At 41.0% G+C, this 21635-nt stretch overlaps 1 protein-coding gene across 4 annotated transcripts in view; it reads left to right on the top strand.

The window, feature by feature from the left end:
- LOC309561721 (potassium channel subfamily T member 2) overlaps nucleotides 1–21635 on the top strand; it is a 1381641-nt gene that overhangs the window by 376702 nt on the left and 983304 nt on the right. For 3 of the 4 annotated variants that reach the window (XM_082265712.1, XM_082265710.1, XM_082265709.1), the window contains exons 4-5: nucleotides 2792–2840; nucleotides 15223–15282. In XM_082265712.1, the coding sequence (XP_082121838.1) occupies nucleotides 2792–2840; nucleotides 15223–15282 (109 nt within the window). The remainder of the gene's footprint in view (nucleotides 1–2791; nucleotides 2841–15222; nucleotides 15283–21635) is intronic. The other variant, XM_082265711.1, reaches the window with a different exon arrangement.

Below are 21635 nucleotides of genomic sequence, written 5' to 3'. Positions count from 1 at the left end.
TAAATTACTACTGTATGTTAAACTTTATTTATGGAAGCAATAGGCACAGTAATGATAAACTTTATCATGCCTCAAGTAGGATTAGAAGCTACTTACGTCTCAATTTGACCTAAGTGAGCACTATTTTAGACTTGAACAGAAAAGCATATGAATGAAAAAGAGAGGCCTTTAAACTTAGAGCTTTTAATGTAGTATGTGCTTTTAGTGTAATATGTGCAATATGTGCTTTTAGTGTAATATGTGCAATATGTGCTTTTAGTGCAATATGTTTCAGACCATATGGCAAAACCATAGCATGCACACAATATTCCTTTTAGCTATAAAATCATTGAGCTGCTTGCCATTTTATTTTTTATTTTTAGTGCTAAACATACAAGTGCGACCTTTGGCTACTCCGTCTGGGTCTTTCAGGTGTCAATGTATTTTTGATGATGAAGTAACCTTTGAATAAACTTGCTTTTGATATAATAATTGTTATATGTCTCAGCAGAGCAGGAAACATTTTCCAGCGCTGGTGTGGGTATGACGTCCACATAAATTTGCAAATGCATATAACTAAGACCTCTATTTTTATGATTCTCTTAGGAGTAGTTTTTATTTACATCCCCTTCACTGACTGGCAAAACTAAATGCTGTGAAACTGACTTTTAATAAGTTCACAGCTTGTTTTTCTTTAGGTTGAAGCAATGAAGCATCGCAAATCCCCACATTATATATCTATATATTTTTTTTTTACTCCAGGACTTTACAAATGTAACTGAATATTTATTAGGTAATGCCTGTTCAAAAAAAAAAAAAAATCTGTCTATCTTAAAATTTTTGGACAATGTAGAATACTAAAAAAATAACAAATAAAAAAATAAAAAATAATATATAAAATAAATACCTTTTATTCTTATGTTTAAAGCTGTAATGTGGCCGCTGTGCAATAAAGGATGGGGATGGAGGCTTCATGTGACAATCTGCAGCTGATGTCACATAATCACTGGGATAACGACCAATCGGCTGCTGAGCCGTATCGGTTGTTTTTATCAGAAAGCCGACCGGCTCTGAAAAAAATGGTACCAGGTTGATGCATGCCACTGCAGGCATCACCCCCGGTACAACTACTTCTTCAAGCTGGTTTACAGGTATGTCCATTTGCAGGAAGAGGTTAAATAAGAAGAATTCAATGTGCATTGTTAGTGACAAAGGAAACTAATACTAGACTAGACTATGTATATTAAGGTTCACATATACTGTCAATAAATGTAACACAGTGCACACTTAGGCAGGCCATACACGTTGTAAATTACTTTCCTGCAACTACGGGGCGCAGGAAAGAAATTTCCCCAATTAACACAGACAGTGCCGACTGGGTAATCCCTCCTGCCGAGACATTGGGGCTTTTTTACTAAAGGCAAATCCACTGTGCGTTACAACATTCCGCGCCGGGAGGAGACTAACTATAACCCCTAGTGATGATCTTAAGAGAATCTGGCAGGCTGGTTGTACCCAAGTTGATCGATCAATCAACTTTGTACATTCAGCCTGCCTATCAATGGTTCGGATCTCTGCCGGTTCCTGCTGAACCAGCCAAGATTCGAACAGTGTATGGCCAGGCTTAACTCCAACACACATCCAAAGTTTCCTTTGTAAAATAACTAAGATGTTTTGTGTCCTTGGTTATCACTACAGACAGGGGAATCTGTTTATATTTGTATTTGGTAGCAAAAATTACTGTCTGCAAAATGTTATAGAATCCAAAGCTTTCACCAGAAAAAAAGTGCATATTTTTGTTAAAGTAGATGTAATTTCTAACTGGATAACATTTGGCTTTCTTAAAAATTGTGTATCTTATAAACAATTATAATTTTTCAAAAATAAATATTCTTCTGTTTTTGCCCTTTGCTGCATTTCATTTGTTTTGGTCAGGGTTACATGTACTTAAGTACACAAAGCAGTTGTAGTGTTAATTGATGAACCTACTAATTTTAAAATATCAATATTACAACCCAATTTTCCTATGTCTTTATGTACATATTGCACCTCATTGGCTGGTTTCAGCTTATTCAGCTCTACATAATAGAGAAGAAAGTCAGACTGTCCTTAGTGTGTCTTTACTTAATTCCCCATCTGCTGTCTTCTTTACAGTGTCAATGATCACTTTACATGTAAAGGTACACCCCCAGACAAACATGATATTTATGACATGGAATATATACAGTAAGTGGAGTCCACCTGTCCTGGGAATCTTTTTGTGATCCAGGTATAGTGCTCCTAAAAATTTACAGTTGCTAGTGACCAAGTGTTCTGATGATATCATCTCTTTCCTCAATTGCATATATTTGCAAATATGTGGAAGCCACACACCATTATCTGGCATCAATTTAACTAGGTTTCCTACTGTAATCTTTGGATGTTCCAACATTGAGACAAATATAAGAACAAGCTAACAAGGGTCTTAAGTCCATCAATATAAATATCGGAATGAGAAGTATTCCCCTCTTCTTGCACTAGAGTTAAAGGCACAATCAGATCTGAAATGCAGTATGTTCGTGTTAGGTGTCTGTAAACCAACAGGCTATATATAATATTTTTATTATATTAAGAGTTTGGAAAAATGAATGCATTTCTTTTGTAAAGTATCTTCATTATTTAACTTATAGCAACATTCTATTTGCCAAATTAGCCAATCAAAATATTTTCCACCTCAAATGCTGTATATTGGAATTATTCTTTGCTACCTGGAGAGAAATAACATTGTACCTAATTCACATGTTGAGATGTCTTGTTTACTACTTTGTTGCAGGTCTTCTATATTATGGGTTAACAGAAGTTTGGCCCTCTGGGGGCTTCAGGTAATGTAACATTCTATTTTGTACTTCAAAAGTAGTTTGCAAGACCAATATTGGTCGCATTGTACCCATTCATAACAAACAATTTGCACTTTATCAAATAGCTCATCTTTTTTTAATTTCAAATTTATTATTTAACAATTGCTCAAGTTGGACCATTGGACAACGTGATACAGTTAGCCCCGGTTCACACTAGGGCGACCTGTGAGGCGACCTGGTCACCTCACAGGTCGCCGCAGGTCGCCTCCCATAGGAAAGCTGCGGACCCGTTCTAATAGGAGCGACACAAGTCGCTCCGACCTAGAAAAAGGGTCCGGAGCTTCTTTGGGGCGACCAGGAGGCGACCGCCATAGACTTCAATGTTATGAAGTCCGTGGCGGCCGCTCCGAGGTCGCGGCGCGCTGCTCGCACCGCGATCTCGGAGGTCGCCCCTGAAAGTAGCGTCGCTCCTATGTGAACCGGCGCTTAGAGTCATTGTTTAAAAAGAAAACAAAGATGAACATTTAAATATGATGAATACTTTACAACATTGTTTTGGAATAGCCTTCATTCTTTGTGATTTGTTTCAAAATTCTGTCCACGGGTTTGTATTTCTATATATATATATATATAGGAGAGCTCAGGGGAATTAAGATTTTTTTTATTTTTGAACAATAGGGACCTAATAGGCTATGACCAGGGAGTAGGAGGTAGGAGGGTGGTAAGAAGGGTAGGAGGAGGGTGGTGAGAAGGGTAGTTTTGAGGATAAGAGGTTGTTGGTGGGGAAGAAGGGAGAGAAAGTATAGTGGGGGAGGGGAAAAGAAGGTAAGTAAAGGAGAAAAGAAAAAAAAATGATAACAATGGGGAGGAAGGATAGAGGTAGAGCCAAAATAGTAGAAGCCTTAGAGACATTTCAACTCTTACCCACTTTGGCCAATTTTTTTTTATTTTTTTTTAGAATTATAGCGATGTCCTAAAGCTAAATCTATTTTTAGATACAAAAAAGGTGTTTCAGGTTTATTATGTTTCACATAGCCTGAACAAATTTATTTATAGGCCCCTACTGGTGTCTGCTAGTCCACAGCAGTACAGCTACATTTACTGTTTGCTAACAACTTGTTTACTTAATAGCTAGCTAAAGACACCCGAGGGTAGCCAGACATGCAGATTTTTGATCCAGCTGCAGGCAATATTTTGAACATTTGGAAAAGATTAATTCAGGTGGTTTCATTGCCAGTTCATCTTGCAGAACTAGTTCTCAGACAAAGTAATATGTAAATAAACAAAATATAGACCCCGGCTCGATGAATCTTCAGTGGCTAGGAGCAACGGCTATGCAAACTGCTGAGAGCGATATCCCAGACACAGGTGAAATGGGATCCCCCACCCTGCACAGCCAAGAACACTGAGTTTTCACAGTCCTCAGAGTCAGAAAACAGTCCAACACTTTGTTTTGTTATTTTATTGAGGGGATAAAACTTGGATGGGGAGTAGGAATACTATGGGATGCCCACTTGAATTCAAACAACTTCAGGGATAACTCTCAGCCGGCATACTTGCTTGCAGAACTCCACTGACACACTGATGAAAAATATTATTCTCACAAAGCACTCAGTCAGATCTTTGAGCAACAACTTGTTAAGCAGGCAGAAACCCAAGGCCCCTTTAAATGTGTAGCAATAAAAGTCAGTGTCCAGCTTGCATTCTTATGACTACTGATCCCAGCACCACCTCTTCTGGCACTGCGAGCCCGCCTGCCTACAGTTGCCTTTCTCACTAGCCCTCCTGGCTACTTTTCCACAGTCCTCCCAGACTGACACCACTGTCCTCCCAAACTTCTCACTTACCAGCCCACCTGGCTGACTCCTCTGGAGAACTTCTGGACATGCTGACCTCCCTTAGACCCGAGGTCACCCTCCAAAGACTAGGGAGCACCCCTAAATGGCCACCAAAGGACTCCTCAGCACTCATTTTCAACTTCAACCTGACTGCCCCTGCTGGCATGACTCATGAGTGCTTATGAGTTGGCCTGCCCCCTGCCAGCCCATTTTGCTGGGGATTGGCAGCTGCCCTTATGAATACTCCAAGCAATTCCTCCTATACTTCTCCCTCTACTTCTGGAAGCTTCTACAAGGTTCCAGAAAGCAGGGGGAGTCACCAAAGATGCTGCTTGAGTCATTCAGGAAACCAGGGTGCTGAAAAAGTCATGTGAGAATGGTGGCTGCTGTAGGTAACAGGGGCTGTGGGGGAGTGATGACACGACCAGGTTGATTGAAGACAGATAGCGCTGGACAGGTAGCGATGGATGGTGAAAGCAAAAGAGGCTGGCATAGGAGGAGAAAATCTGCATCTAGTGGTAACAGTTAACCACTTTCCAACTTGGCACTTTCACCCCCTTCCTGACCAGGCTAATTTTCAGCTTTCAGCCTGTCGCATTTTGAGTTTCAATTGCGTGGTCATGCAACACTATACCCAAACAAAATGTTTATAATTTTTTTCACACAAATGAAGCTTTCTTTTGGTGGTATTTAATCACCACTGGGTTTTTTATTTTTTGCTAAATAAACAAATAAAGACCAACATTTTTGAAAGAAAAAAAACATTTTCATAGATTGTTATAAATATTTTTCAAATAGGTAATTTTTCTGGGCACTGATGTGTCCTGCTGAGGCAGCACTGATGGGCACTGATAGGCTGCACTGATTGGCACTGATGAGGTAGCACTGATGATTCAGCCTTGTTGGGCACTGATGAGGTGGCACTGAGAGGCGGCACTGATAGGTGGCACTGATGGGCACTGATGAGCACTGATAGGCAGCGATGACAGACGACACTGATAGGCGGCACTGATGAGCACTGGTAGGGAACACTGATGGGCACGGATAGGTGGCACTAATGGGCACTGGTAGGTGGAACTGATAGGTGACATTGATGAGGATACACTGGTGGGCACTGGTTGGCAGCAGTGGTGGTCATTAATTAGCAGCAGTGGTGGGCACAGATTGGCAGCAGTGGTGGGCACAGATTGGAAGAAGCTGATTATTGGCTCTTTTCTCTTCTCCCCCACACGCTGACAGCGTGAGAAGGAGCAGGTAAACGGCTTCTGTTGACATCGTGATCAGCTGTGATTAGACACAGCTGATCACATGGTAAACAGCCACTGCTTGGCTCTTTACCTCAATCTGTGTTCGGCAGTGTCCGGAGGCAATCATGGGAGGCTGTCATATGATGGCCTCCCAGAACTGGACGACCACGCTGTAGCCATCATTCAGGTATAGCGCGGTCAGCAAGTGGTTAAGGGGAGGGGGTTATTTGTACTTATATGTGAGCAGAGCAGACTAGTGGATGACATGTGGGGGCAGAAAGAAGTGAAGGAGAGAGAAGAGTGGTTGTTGCTGGCAGTGGGGTTGTTGGGTATGTGGAATAAGAGAGGAGGGGGGAGAGAGGCAAGGGGAGCTAAAGACCCCTGTGAAATCATTGGAAGACAAGGGATGAAAGGGGGGGGGGGAGCAGCTGGTGCGGGCAACCAACTAACAGTCAACTAGCAAGAAACAACAGGTTAGCCTTTAGTTCATATTCACTAAAAAATACTATCGGTTATGCCTTTTTGGTTGTCATAAACATGTCCCTTTTATTTTTTTTATTTATTTATATATATGTTTTTTTATATATTATTTATAATTTTATATTTTTTATTCTCATTATCTACTATTTAAAGTACACTGGTTGGAGCTTGCCATATATTTTTTTACATATAATTGTTTATTTTTTAATCATTATATTCTCTTGCTGTTTATAGCACTCAGTTCACATCCAATCTGGCTGTATTGATGTAAACTGAGTTTGGTTTTAAGTTACTTATCAAGAGCCCCCTCTTTGGAATATATGTGCCTTGACTACTTTAACTTCCCTGGCGGTATGATTATGTCAGGAATTACATACCAAAAGCGGTACAATTGTTTTCATGGAAATTTGGCGTTATGTATTATAGGCCTACAATTTTTAGTAATTACTGACTTAAACCTGACCAAAACATGAGTCTAGTAGACATCCCAGATGCGATAAATTTGAAACACAAACACGTGAATTATAATCGAATCAATAATATTATTTTATTATTTAATATATAATATATAAAATAAAATTATATTATTGATTAGATTATAATTCATGCATTATATATTATATATAGATATATGTGTGTGTGTGTATATATATATATATATATGCATATATATATATATATATATATATATATATATATATATATATATATATACATATATATATATATATATATATATATATATATATATATATATATATATATATATATATATACCGGTGTATATATATATATATATATGCATATATATATATATATATATATATATATGCATATATATATATAATATAAAATGTGTTTTGTGTTTTGTGCAACGTTTTTTTTTTTTTTTAATTTCCCTCCCTAGTTCCGCTCCCATGCAGCATTGCTGCTGCAGGGAACGGAACTAGGAAGTCCTCACACCGACGGAGGGACGGAGGAGCGGCAGGACTCTCGGCTGGCGGTCACAGCAATGAGAGATCATCACTGGATCGCCAGGATAAGGTAAGAGAACACCGCTGCGCTCTCTGCAATCCACCCCGAGCGTGACTCGGGGTTACCGCTCCTGATATGAAAAATCAACCCCGAGTCACGCTCGGGATTACCGCTAAGGGGGTTAATACCATGCTGTCTTTATGGTGATTTACTTACATTTGGTCTGGATGGTTCCCCTTTGGGAAGTCGATCCTTCTGTTTTAAGACTATGTGTACAAGACCATTGGCTGTTTGATTTTGCCTGCTTTTCCCACCCGAGAGGCAATGACTTCACCTTGGCTTACTAATTTGCACCTCTACGGGCAACATACACACACTATGAATTCCAGTCTACCCTACTGGCTGATATTACTCTATTTAAGATTAGACGTGGGTTCCAATGTACTGATTCTGTCACAATCTCCTGAAGAAGGATTCCAGAAATGCCTCAATTCCACATGTGAATTGTAATTGGAATCTTTGCATGTTGTGAACACCTATGTGGAGAGTATTTTTTAAAGTTGTGTAATAGTTTTGTAATGGTACATAATATAGATGTTTTTATGGTACTTAGTTTTCTCTTCTATATGTCCACACAAAGTCCATGACTACATATATTGTTCAGTTGTACATTAATTGTATATAATGTTTTTACATTATGTTTCTCATAACATTATAGCATTACCTCTTACATGATTCTTTTATTAATTTGGTAATATTAGTTTCTCAAAATTTGATATACCTGTATATCATTTGTGTTTGTTTGATAGCACTGAATAAGAGGGGATCCTTTCTCCTGAAACATGTTGGCTTGATGTACTTGTTGCTTCTTTCAATACAAATGATTGAATCAACTTCTAAACTCACAATTCTTTTGGATACTGAGCACTCCTCCTTTCCTCATTTCTTCCCAGTATTAAATGCTGAAGTGACCGTAGGGCTGTACCAAAAATGCAGCAGCCCAAGGCCGTAAAGGGTTTACTACCACTCTCCACCACGGGGCATATTCCTTCCAGAAGGGATCCTTCTGATCTGCCCACATAACCCACTCACCCAGGACCAGCAACTGATTCAGTCAGTCCAGCATGGTCTCCAACACATATGAGATCAATTATATGCAAGGAAAATAAAGCTAAAAAAATGTATCTTTGGTTGCAAATAGTAGGATGATTAAATTCCCTTGCAATGTAAACAACTTATTTGTTTTTATGAAATCAACCCAAATGGCTCATAGCTTTCCAGGCCCTAAAGCAGTAAAGCTACCTCAAAAATAAAATGTTCACCACCATGCTGCACAGTTAGTATAAGATTCTTCTCTTTATATACTTTCTTTAGTTTTAGCCAAACATACTGTATTTACTGTCACTCTGACCAAACATCTCTATTTTAAATCATTAGTCCTATTCACATTATAGGATTGGTCACTGCCTAAATGTTCCATAACAAGCTTTAGGCTGGGTTCACACTATTGTGAATTGGATGCTGGTTTCCCCACATCCAATTCGCATTACAGAAGAGTGTGCCCGGCTCTCAATAGAGCCGGTTCACACGTCTCCGTGACGGCTGTGGAGCAGATTGCACAGAGATCTTGTGCATCTTTGGCTCCATTTCAGGTCCGAATTCAGGGAAGAATTTGGGCTTGATTCGTCCCTAAAATGGAGAACAGGGACGTACCGGACCCATGCTGTGAGCTGAATATGTATTAGGTGTGAACCTAGCTCTAGTCTTGTTCTAATGCTCTTCTTGGACATCAAAGCCCATTTTCCTTGTCCATCTTTCATACAGGCTAAAGTTGTGCAATCTCTCTCTTTTACTGTAGATGCATGCACTTCATGCTATTATCTGTATAGTTTTTTCAAGTCTGACCATATTTTGGTTATTCTCATCTTGTTATGCTTTGTTCTGTCCTATGCTCTGCAAGGACTGGATGAATTTTGATCCATTTATGTACTTAAGTCGATCGACCGTATTTTCTCTATTTGATCAGTATATTCTGATGGTGGGGGAAGTCTCCCCACTGTCAGAATACAATAGCTCAATGGGGAGGATTCTTTATGCGGATGGGGGATTCAAGTCAGTTTTTTTGTTCGACCCAATGGTTGAATTAAAAAAATACTCATCTATGGGCTGGCTTAGACAGCTGCCATCAATAGAGTGTTTCCATTGGAAGGTTTCTTCTCTATTCATATTCTAGTGACAACTGAAACATTTAATTTTGTCTTATTTGCAGTCTTGGTGACTATAGTCCTTCAGGACAAAAAGAGGGAGTGAAGAGAGAGCCAATCCTTGGAAGAAACATTGGGGTTGATTTACTAAAACTGGAGAGTGCGTAATCTTGTCCAGCTCTGCATAAAAACCAATCAACTTCAAGTTTTTTTGTCAACGCTTAATTGAACAAGCTGGAGTTAGAAGATAATTGGGCACAGCTGCACTAGATTTTTCACTCTGCAGTTTTAGTAAATTGATCCCATTATGTTTGCACACTTTTTTTATGTTTCGACATTGTAGCAATAAAATATATACAGTATCTCACAAAAGTAAGTACACCCCTCACATTTTTGTAAATATTTTATTATATCTTTTCATGTGACAACACTGAAGAAATGACACTTTGCTACAATGTAAAGTAGTGAGTGTACAGCTTGTAAAACAGTGTAAATCTGCTGTCCCCTCAAAATAACTCCACACACAGCCATTAATGTCTAAATTGAGTACACCCCTATATGTAAATGTCCAAATTGGGCCCAATTAGCCATTTTCCCTCTCCGGTGTCATGTGACTTGTTAGTGTTACAAAGTTTCAGGTATGAATGGGGAGCAGGTGTGTTAAATTTGGTGTTATCGCTCTCACTCTCTCATACTGATCACTGGAAGTTCAACATGGCACCTCATGGCAAAGAACTCTCTGAGGATCTGAAAAAAAGAATTGTTGCTCTACATAAATATTAAAAAAGAATAGCGCAACCATGCAAAAGAAATGACTATCAAATAAGGAGACAATCCATAAATAAAAATGGGGGTTTAGTCCCACCATATGGCCATATCGTGCTCAAGCCCACCACTGCGTCAAAGTACCCCATTATCAGTGGGTCCTACACTATCCATAAAAAAGGGGTGAATCCAGCCTCTCTTACCCTTGGAGACAACACTCCTTGCGGGGAAGGTGTGCTAATGCACTGCAGGGGACTCCTCCTATATCTACTTGATAGAGGACACCAATAGAGTACAGGTGTGTGTGGGGGATGGGATGCTCAACCCCATAAGTCTGGTCAGACCGAATACATAATAAACAAGCAAAAAATTGGGGGAGCAGACCCTGAACATGTATATCTAAAGCCGGTGCAGCTATGGACCAAGCAACATGTATATTAAAAAAGAATAGCGCAACCATGCAAAAGAAATGACTATCAAATAAGGAGACAATCCATAAATAAAAATGGGGGTTTAGTCCCACCATATGGCCATATCGTGCTCAAGCCCACCACTGCGTCAAAGTACCCCATTATCAGTGGGTCCTACACTATCCATAAAAAAGGGGTGAATCCAGCCTCTCTTACACTTGGAGACAACACTCCTTGCTGGGAAGGTGTGCTAATGCACTGCAGGGGACTCCTCCTATATCTACTTGATAGAGGACACCAATAGAGTACAGGTGTGTGTGGGGGATGGGATGCTCAACCTCATAAGTCTGGTCAGACCGAATACATAATAAACAAGCAAAAAATTGGGGGAGCAGACCCTGAACATGTATATCTAAAGCCGGTGCAGCTATGGACCAAGCAACATGTATATTAAAAAAGAATAGCGCAACCATGCAAAAGAAATGACTATCAAATAAGGAGACAATCCATAAATAAAAATGGGGGTTTAGTCCCACCATATGGCCATATCGTGCTCAAGCCCACCACTGCGTCAAAGTACCCCATTATCAGTGGGTCCTACACTATCCATAAAAAAGGGGTGAATCCAGCCTCTCTTACCCTTGGAGACAACACTCCTTGCTGGGAAGGTGTGCTAATGCACTGCAGGGGACTCCTCCTATATCTACTTGATAGAGGACACCAATAGAGTACAGGTGTGTGTGGGGGATGGGATGCTCAACCCCATAAGTCTGGTCAGACCGAATACATAATAAACAAGCAAAAAATTGGGGGAGCAGACCCTGAACATGTATATCTAAAGCCGGTGCAGCTATGGACCAAGCAACATGTATATTAAAAAAGAATAGCGCAACCATGCAAAAGAAATGACTATCAAATAAGGAGACAATCCATAAATAAAAATGGGGGTTTAGTCCCACCATATGGCCATATCGTGCTCAAGCCCACCACTGCGTCAAAGTACCTCATTATCAGTGGGTCCTACACTATCCATAAAGAAGGGGTGAATCCAGCCTCTCTTACCCTTGGAGACAACACTCCTTGCTGGGAAGGTGTGCTAATGCACTGCAGGGGACTCCTCCTATATCTACTTGATAGAGGACACCAATAGAGTACAGGTGTGTGTGGGGGATGGGATGCTCAACCTCATAAGTCTGGTCAGACCGAATACATAATAAACAAGCAAAAAATTGGGGGAGCAGACCCTGAACATGTATATCTAAAGCCGGTGCAGCTATGGACCAAGCAACATGTATATTAAAAAAGAATAGCGCAACCATGCAAAAGAAATGACTATCAAATAAGGAGACAATCCATAAATAAAAATGGGGGTTTAGTCCCACCATATGGCCATATCGTGCTCAAGCCCACCACTGCGTCAAAGTACCCCATTATCAGTGGGTCCTACACTATCCATAAAAAAGGGGTGAATCCAGCCTCTCTTACCCTTGGAGACAACACTCCTTGCTGGGAAGGTTTATTTATGGATTGTCTCCTTATTTGATAGACATTTCTTTTGCATGGTTGCGCTATTCTTTTTTAATATACATGTTGCTTGGTCCATAGCTGCACCGGCTTTAGATATACATGTTCAGGGTCTGCTCCCCCAATTTTTTGCTTGTTTATTATGTATTCGGTCTGACCAGACTTATGAGGTTGAGCATCCCATCCCCCACACACACCTGTACTCTATTGGTGTCCTCTATCAAGTAGATATAGGAGGAGTCCCCTGCAGTGCATTAGCACACCTTCCCAGCAAGGAGTGTTGTCTCCAAGGGTAAGAGAGGCTGGATTCACCCCTTTTTTATGGATAGTGTAGGACCCACTGATAATGGGGTACTTTGACGCAGTGGTGGGCTTGAGCACGATATGGCCATATGGTGGGACTAAACCCCCATTTTTATTTATGGATTGTCTCCTTATTTGATAGTCATTTCTTTTGCATGGTTGCGTTATTCTTTTTTAATATACATGTTGCTTGGTCCATAGCTGCACCGGCTTTAGATATACATGTTCAGGGTCTGCTCCCCCAATTTTTTGCTTGCTCTACATAAAGATGGCCTAGGCTATAATAAGATTTCAAATACCCTGAAACTGAGCTACAGCACAGTGGCAAAAACCAAACAGCAGTTTACCCAGACAGATTAGACTCAGAACAGACCTCGCTATGGTCGATCAAAGGAGCTGAGTGCATGTGCTTAGCGTCATAGCTAGAGGTTGTCTTTTGAAAATAGATGAATGAGTGCTGCCAGCATTTCTGCAGAGGTTGAAGGGGTGGGGGGTCCCTGTCAGTGCTCAGATCATACGCCACCACACTGCATCAAATTGGTCTGCATGGCTGTTGTCCCAGAAGAAACCCTCTTCTAAAGATGATGCACAAGAAAGCCTGCAAACAGTTTGCTGAAGACAAGCAGACTAAGGACATGGATTACTGGAACCATATCCTGTGGTCTGATGAGGCCAAGATAAACTTATTTGGTTCAGATGGTGTCAAGCGTGTGTGGCGGCAACCAGGTGAGGAGTACAAAGACAAGTGTGTCTTGCCTACAGTCAAGCATGGTGGTGGGAGTGTCATGGTCTGGGTCTGCATGAGTGCTGCCAGCACTGGGGAGCTACAGTTCATTGAGGGAACCATGAATGCCAACATGTACTGTGACATACTGAAGCAGAGCATAATCCCCTCCCTTCGGAGACTGGGCCACAGGGCAGTATTCCCACATGATAACAACCCCAAACACACCTCCAAGATGACCACTGCCTTGCTAAAGAAGCTGAGGGTAAAGGTGATGGACTGGCCAAGCATGTCTCCAGACCATAAACCCTATTGAGCATCTGTGGGGCATCCTCACACGAATGGTGGAGGAGCGCAAGGTCTCTAACATCCAGCAGGTTCATGATTTCTTCATGGAGGAGTGGAGGAGGACTCCAGTGGTAACCTGTGAAGCTTTGGTGAACTCCATGCCCAAAAGGGTTAAGGCAGTGCTGGAAAATAATCGTGGCCACACAAAATATTAAAACTTTGGGCCCAATTTGGACATTTTCACTTGGAGGTGTACTCACTTTTGTTGCCAGCGGTTTAGGCTGTGTGTTGAATTATTTTGAGGGGATAGCAAATTTACACTGTTATACAAGCTGTACACTCACTACTTTGTTTACTGTGTTGACTTTACATTGTAGCAAAGTGTCATTTCTTCAGTGTTGTCACATGAAAAGATATAATAAAATATTTACAAAAATGTGACGGGTGTACTCACTTTTGTGAGATACTGTACATACAGTGCTGTGAAAAAGTATTTGCCCCCTTCCTGATTTTTTTTTTTGCATATTTTTCACACTTAAATGACTCAGATCATGAAACAGATTTTAATAGTACACAAAGATAACCTGAGTAAATACAAAAAATACAGAAATATGTTGCCACTGGGGAGAGTTTAAATGCCTGCAAGTATGTGAGCAAGCAATGAAGGAAATGTTACCATCCTTATGACAATTTTTGGCTGCTCTAATAATGTAAAGAAAGGTTAAAGTGGTTGTAAACCCACTTTGTTGGCATTTACCTATAGGTAAGCCTATATTAAGGCTTACCTATAGGTGCTATAAAGATCTCCTAAACATGCACTGTGTAGGAGATATTTACAGTGCATGCAGCCAATGATGTCATCGGAGCATGCGCTCTGAAGGAACGGCCACCCGTGCCTTTCCTTCAGAGCCCAGAGCCTTGAACGCCAGCTCCCGCGTGCATGGGCGGGAGTGATGTAATCGTGCCTCCGGCCAAGCAGATGGTCGGAGGACGTGATCCAGGAAGCAGGCACTGTCGGCACTGCAGGGGCTTCGTTTTTAGGTAAGTACTTCATATTGAGCTAGTATGCGATGCATTATGCCTTCGTCTTTACAGGTTTTTCTTTTCACATTTTTTTCAGCCAGTTTACTTCCTCTTTAATTTTTTATGAAATTTTTCATGTTTTTTTAAATCAAAAAAGATTTTCTTAAACATCTCCAGTTTATTTATCTTGAAAAAAATGTTTTGCAAATAAAAACACAACCCTACTGTATTTTTTAAACTGCCATTTAGTAAACATGCACTTTTATATCCTTCTATTAAAAGTTCAGAAACACTGCTGGTTTTTCCCACCTCCACGATTAAGTAAAATATTTTTCAACAGTTTCATCTACAGTAACTTTGCAGCTAAATAAAGTATTAGTTGTAACATTTTCTTTAATTTCAGACAAAAAACTTATGCTAAAAAATGGAAAAATAAACCTTGATCTTAAACTATTTTGAAAGCATTTTTTTTAATTAAGAGAAATGTAAAAAATTCAGTGACAAAAAAATAATTTGATTCATTTAATAACACAGTATGCATATGATATTATTTTATAAGTCCCATCTTTCTATTATCATTCCTTCCTGTAAAAAATAGTTATCGTATTTCCAATCTATTTCTCAGGTTACAGTAGCTCTGATCAGCATTTTTGAAACCATACTGCTCATTTATCTAAGTTACAAGGTAAGTGCTGTTTTTAAATGTACTTGTGTATATGATCATATGAATTACATCAAATGTTGAACATTGGACCAGTGAAGAGAAACACATTTTTTTTTTTTTGCTTCTAACACCATAGATAGTAGAGAATGATATATTGTAATGAATACAGCGCAATAGAGATAAAGTGAAGGAAAAAAATCCTTGTGGGAACATTCTATTCACAAAAATATACTAAGCCATGTATGAAATGTCATTCTTTCCTACCCTCCAACTTTAGGGAACAACAACAGTTTATAACGGTCCGGTTGAGCAAAGTGTTGCTAAAGCTATCTTCACCAACCATACCACACTTCTAGCAAGGACCTGGGCTTGTCAGAAAGGCATGAAACTTAGAAAGAAGTGGAGGTGCAGATTGGTGTTCCTGGCATAAGAATTTCAATACATATCTGTTTTTGTAACAGGCCTGTGTAGTGAAAATCTCAGTCCACCCATACACAGTTCGAATCTCGGCCGGTTCAGCAGGAACTGACGGAGACTCAAACCATTAATGGATAGGCTGACTGTACATGGAGGTACAACCAGCCTGCTGGATTGCCAGCTGCTATAGCTGCTAGTGATAATCACTGTCTTCTCCTAGCAGCAATGGCTTCCATCATCATTTAACCTCTTCTGCACTCCTCCCATAAACCTATTGTATACCACAAACCTTACCCTATATCCAAATTTTTAGATCGGTAAAACAGCTCTAAACTGTTTTTAATATTGTATGCAAATGTGTTGACACATACCTGCTTTACTTGTAAAGTGTTTGTCTTGCATCCCCACCTTAATACAGCAAATTTCATCCCCAGTTTATGACACAGTTGGGTGGAGGTTGACAGTGCAAGAGCGAAGCTCATTTTGAAGGAGAGGCCTCTCCATGGAAGGGTGACAGACAAACAATTTACGAAGTGAAATCAAATTTTTTCATGGCATGCATACATTTCACAAAGTATTTAATGCAGCATCACCTGACTCTTTAACTTGTTACTGCTTGTAAATCCACACTGGTGCAATCTCCGGCTGGTGCTGCTTTTAGGTGATCACTTAGTTTGTCTGAGTTTATAAATTTCTCTGTATATTGTCCCAAAATTGAAAAAAATAGATGAAATATAAAGCATTAGTCAAGATGGATGGTAGCAACCATCGCTGCCAGGAATGTTATAAAAGTACTGTAAATGGGCCACACACTGAAAGTTCATCAGTCCTCAAGACTACTTTGTTGCAACAGGCAGAGAGAGCACTTCACCTGCTGACTACCTCTGACACATTTGTCTGCTGGTGGGGCTTAGAGCAAAATGCATGAGACGAGATCAACAGGTGGACTTACTACTTGTCCCAAAAAAGCTATTTTATTGGGCTGACAGATGATCTGTGCCCCCCCCCCCCCCATTATTTTTTTTTAAAGATATTTTTATTGAGATTTCAAACATACATACAAATACAACGAACCAACAAGAAAAACAAAAACTTCTTGACAAGAAGGGAAACAAAGCATGTCAATGCTAACAAGTATTACCTAGATTGCTGATGCAGGATAAGCTGTAGGTTAACAAGACAAGAAGTACAAGTCAATACTCAAGAAAAGATATGTTGCACTCAACACTTGGAACGGCAGTTATAATTCCTAACTCGTCTCTACAGAGCTCGGTGGAGGTAGAGTGAGAGGACTGGATATCCAGCAATGCCAAATTTTATCAAACAGGTGTGGATGACCTCGTAACTCAAATGTAAGTTTATAAAGGGGAAGGCAGCCATTAATCAATTGAAGCCAGACAGTCATCGTAGTTCCCGTAGGGCCCTTCCAGCACAGAAGAATCGCTTTCTTAGCATAAAAATACAAGATGCGAAGCAAGCGTTTGACGCGGCCCGAAACCAACAGGTCTCCGAACACGCCCAACAGGCAATTCTTTGGATGAAGGACATTAGGGAGACCCAAAACCGAGGACAGGAATGTGTTAACTTCAGCCCAGAATTTAGCTACCACCGGACAGGACCAAAAGCAGTGAATAAAGTCAGCCGGGCGTCCACAGCCCCTAAAACAAACGGGGGGGGGGGAAGCATACCGAATTTGTGTAGGCGGTCAGGAGTAAAATAGCTCTGATGAAACACCTTCAGGTGGATCAGGCGGTCATTGGAGGCTATAACCGATTTATGATAGGTCTCAGCGAATTCAGTCCAGTCATCCTCACTAAAGTCAATGCACATACTAACCCAGCGTGTCTGTGCCTTTGCAAATCTAGGATTGGAATCCGTCATCAAAAATGAATAGTATTGAGAAATGAGTTTCGTAGTACCAGGGTCCCTAAGCAGTTTCTCCAAGGCAGACATGCTCAACGGAGCCGACAGTGAAGTAAACTGAGCCTTCGAAGCATGTCTGAGTTGGGCGTAAAAAAAACCAGGCTGAAGCAGGCAGTCCAAACTCCCCCCGAAGTTGTCGGAAAGACTTGAACCCCTGAGCAGTGTACAAGTGGTTAAGGTATTTAATGCCCATCGCCATCCAAAACTGACAACTGGGATGAGACATCAGTGCAGGGAGTTCAGGGTTACACCAGAGCGGATTATTAGGGGACGAGGTCCAGGCGTCCACTGGGAACCGTTGTATCACATTTTTAAAAAGGGACAAGGTGGTCTGTAACATATGACTTGAGCACCAGGAACCTGAGGGACCTACCTTCGATACACTATATTATGGAGTGATTCAAGTGAGTCAACTAGGGCAGCTTCAGTAATAGAGCAGGCATTATGCGAGGAGGGATGTAGCCAGTCATGAATCACCACCAACTGAGATGCAAGGTAGTAATTAAAAAATTTGGAAAGGCCAGGCCAGCCATGTGTGTGGGTAGTTTTAGAGTATCCAAGGCTATCCTAGGGGACTTTTTTTGCCACAGAAATGTTAGTAAAAGTAAGTCTATGTGCCGGAAAAGGGATTTGGGAACCTTACAGGGAGCGTTGGCCAACCCCCCCCCCCCATTATTTAATTACTTTGCTTGCTTGTGTTTGTGGAAGGAGACAAGGCCTGGGGAGGATTGGCACCCTAGGCTGGAGCAGCCAGGCCAGATGTGGGAGTACTGGAGTGATCTATAGTTATATATTTATGTGGCAACCTCTAGTGTGTACTAGATGTAGTTTGTAGAATAGGCAAACCATACTCTGGCTTGTATTGTACTTTTTTGAGTCTGTAATTGGGCCAGAGTTTTTAGTTCAGGCTGGATGACTTATCCTGGCAGCCCTCTGGTGCCCCCCCCCCGATGTCTAGAAGGTTGGAGAATCTTCTAGAAGTATAGGGCGGGTATTAGGAGATGCTGCGATGCATATTTATGAGGCCTCATCCAATCCCCAGTAGTGGGCTGGCAGGGGACTGAATTCACCTCATAAATAAACATGGGCCAGTAGGGGAGTCAGGGGAAGATGGAGATGCAGTGTTGAGGAGGCTGTCGTGGCCCTGAGGGGTACCCCCTAGTCTGGGGGGGGGGTGACCTGTCTTGGGACGGGGCTCTGGTGCTGGAGAGATCCTGCCAAAGACACAAGGAAGGAATCTTTTCTGGAGGCATGGGAGCAATAGAGGACAGAATAAGTAATGCTACACTGGTGGGGGCAAACAAAGAGGGGAAACTGCCACATGTAGCCAGTGTCCCTTGAAGACAGCTGTGGACTTAGGTCTTCAGTCCGTCCCCTGGGAGTCAGCAGGATGGACTGGTGAAGAGTCATTTGGGTGGACTGATGTGAGAGTTAGCCAGGAGGGCTGGTGAAAGAGGCAGCTTCAGCCAGGTGGGCTGGCAGGGCCTGAAGAGGTACTGCTGAAATCAGTTACCACAAAGGAAGCCAAAAGGAAAGTTACATGCTGTGTCACTCCACATGGGCTACTGTTAAGTAACTGTGAGTTCCTGCCTCTAGTGGGCTGCTACTGAACTGACAAGGAGACTGTCAACTTCCCCCAGGAGTGTACCAGCAGAGGCCAAGAGTGTGCAGGAGGAAAGTGAAGAGGAGACTGTATATAGCTGTTTATAGGAAGTTATCCCTGAAGTTTGCTAAAGTCAAATTGGCATCCCATACTTTCCCATCCCTATCCAAGGTGTTAACCCCCTAATAAACAACAAAAACAAAGCTACAGACTGTTTTCTTACTCTGTGAAAATTTGGTGTGCCTGGCTATGCAGGAGCATGGATTCCTTTCATCTGCAGCCAGGCCCGGATTGGCCAATCGGGAGCATCGGGAAAATTCCCGGTGGGCTGGTCCAGTGCAGGGCCGGTACAAGGGGTGAAACAATTTATTGTAGGAAAGGGGAGGGGGGGCGCAGCGGAGGTGAAGTGCTTAGGGCTCGGGTTTACTGTCGGCATCTTCTGTCTGCTTCTGTCCCGACTGTAAGCCCGCCCACCACCTGCATTGCTTTAGTATTCGTAGTTCTGTGTCTAGGTTGAGTCCCGGCATTTTCTGCATCTTCTGTCCCCGCCCACCTTCTATCAGAACTGTAGTTAATGGTCTAGGGAAGTGCTGTATGTGGTGGGCGGGCCAGTGGGCGGGGATAGAGGCCGGCAGAAGAGGAAGAAAATGTCGGGACTACATCCCTGGCATGCAGAGCTAAGAACACTAAAGCAATTCAGGTGGTGGGCTGGCTGACAGACGGGGACAGAAGCAGACAGAAGATGCCCAGATTAAACCCAAGAACACTGAAGAATTACAGGTAGGTACAATGCAGTGATCTACTAATATTAAGAAGCCATGCTTCACTTAGGCACCGCATATCTTGTCTTCCAAAACTGTGCTGAAATGTATGAATTATACTATAGTGACATGGACTTTTAAATAATAGCAATCCTTATAAATAATTATTAAAGTGCATAAATGTCAAAAATTAATAAAATATACATAAAGTGCTCTGTGACATTCATGTAAACATCCGTACCCAAAAGAATATAACTGTGTGTATATAACACTGCAATCAATTAAAGTGCTTAGTGTTTACGAAATACCCAATTAAATACAATTATATATATATACATATATATATATATATATATATATATATATATATATAACACTTCAAACAAATAAAAGTGCTTTTGTGCTCAGTGCTACTATAATTTGATCACTCAAAGTTCAGTGCAAAAAAATTGTCCAATATTCTCCCAGTGAAGTATTCGCGACCATGCAGGGGAACAGTGGTGATGGGTATCTCCTATTCACCCGTGCAGTATTATCTCTGGGGTGTGCGCTTACCAGAGGGGTATGATCCCTGTTACCTTATGGCAACCAGGATCCGCCTCACTGCAGAGTTTAGCTGGAACGCATGCCGGATGCCGGACTAGTAGCCGGGAAGGAGCGACGTGATTTGCACCTGAGGGCTTGCTATTCTCCGTGATCCGGTAATTAGTATATACAGCTATTCAGCATAATGCTACATAGACATTAATTGATTTTATATTTTGTATGAGTTTTAATGAACCCGTAATAAAGGATACGATTATTGAACATACTACACCATGAGAAGTCCCTTGTCTCTCTCCTATTACTTACCCTGATCCCAAACACAGGAAAAGTGGACGAGAGGACCATTCAACAGCTAAATATTAGCTAAAAAGCGTTCAGGATCCTGGTTGCCATAAGGTAACAGGGATCATATCCCTCTGGTAAGCGCACACCCCAGACACACTGCACGGCTGAAAAGGAGATACCCACCACCACTGTTCCCCTGCATGGTCGCGAATACTTCACTGGGAGAATATTGGACAATTTTTTTTGCACTGAACTTTGAGTGATCAAATTATAGTAGCACTGAGCACAAAAGCACTTTTATTTGTTTGAAGTGTTATATATATATGTATATATATATATATATATATATATATATATATATATATATATATATATATATATATATATATATATATATAATTGTATTTAATTGGGTATTTCATGAGCACTAAGCACTTTAATTGATTGCAGTAATATATACACACAGTTATATTCTTTTGGATACGGATGTTTACATGAATGTCACAGAGCACTTTATGTATATTTTATTAATTTTTGACATTTATGCACTTTAATAATTATTTATAAGGATTGGTATTATTTAAAAGTCCATGTCACTATAGTATAATTCATACATTTCAGCACAATTTTGGAAGACAAGATATGCGCTGCCTAATTGAAGCATAGCTTCTTAATATTAGTAGAGTACTCTTTCCCTATTGGTGATTGTAAGGTAGCTGCAGTTTTGTTCACCGCTATATATAATCTAATTAATTTAGTAATCATTTTGGCGCGAATATCTATAGCACTTGCACAATGCAGTGATATTCTGCTCTTTTCAGCTGAGCACTGTGGATATG

Source organism: Pelophylax lessonae (assembly GCF_965119305.1).
Source record: "Pelophylax lessonae genome assembly, chromosome: 8".
In the NCBI taxonomy this organism is placed as follows: Eukaryota; Metazoa; Chordata; class Amphibia; order Anura; family Ranidae; genus Pelophylax; species Pelophylax lessonae.
This window is presented reverse-complemented; position numbering and strand designations above follow the sequence as displayed.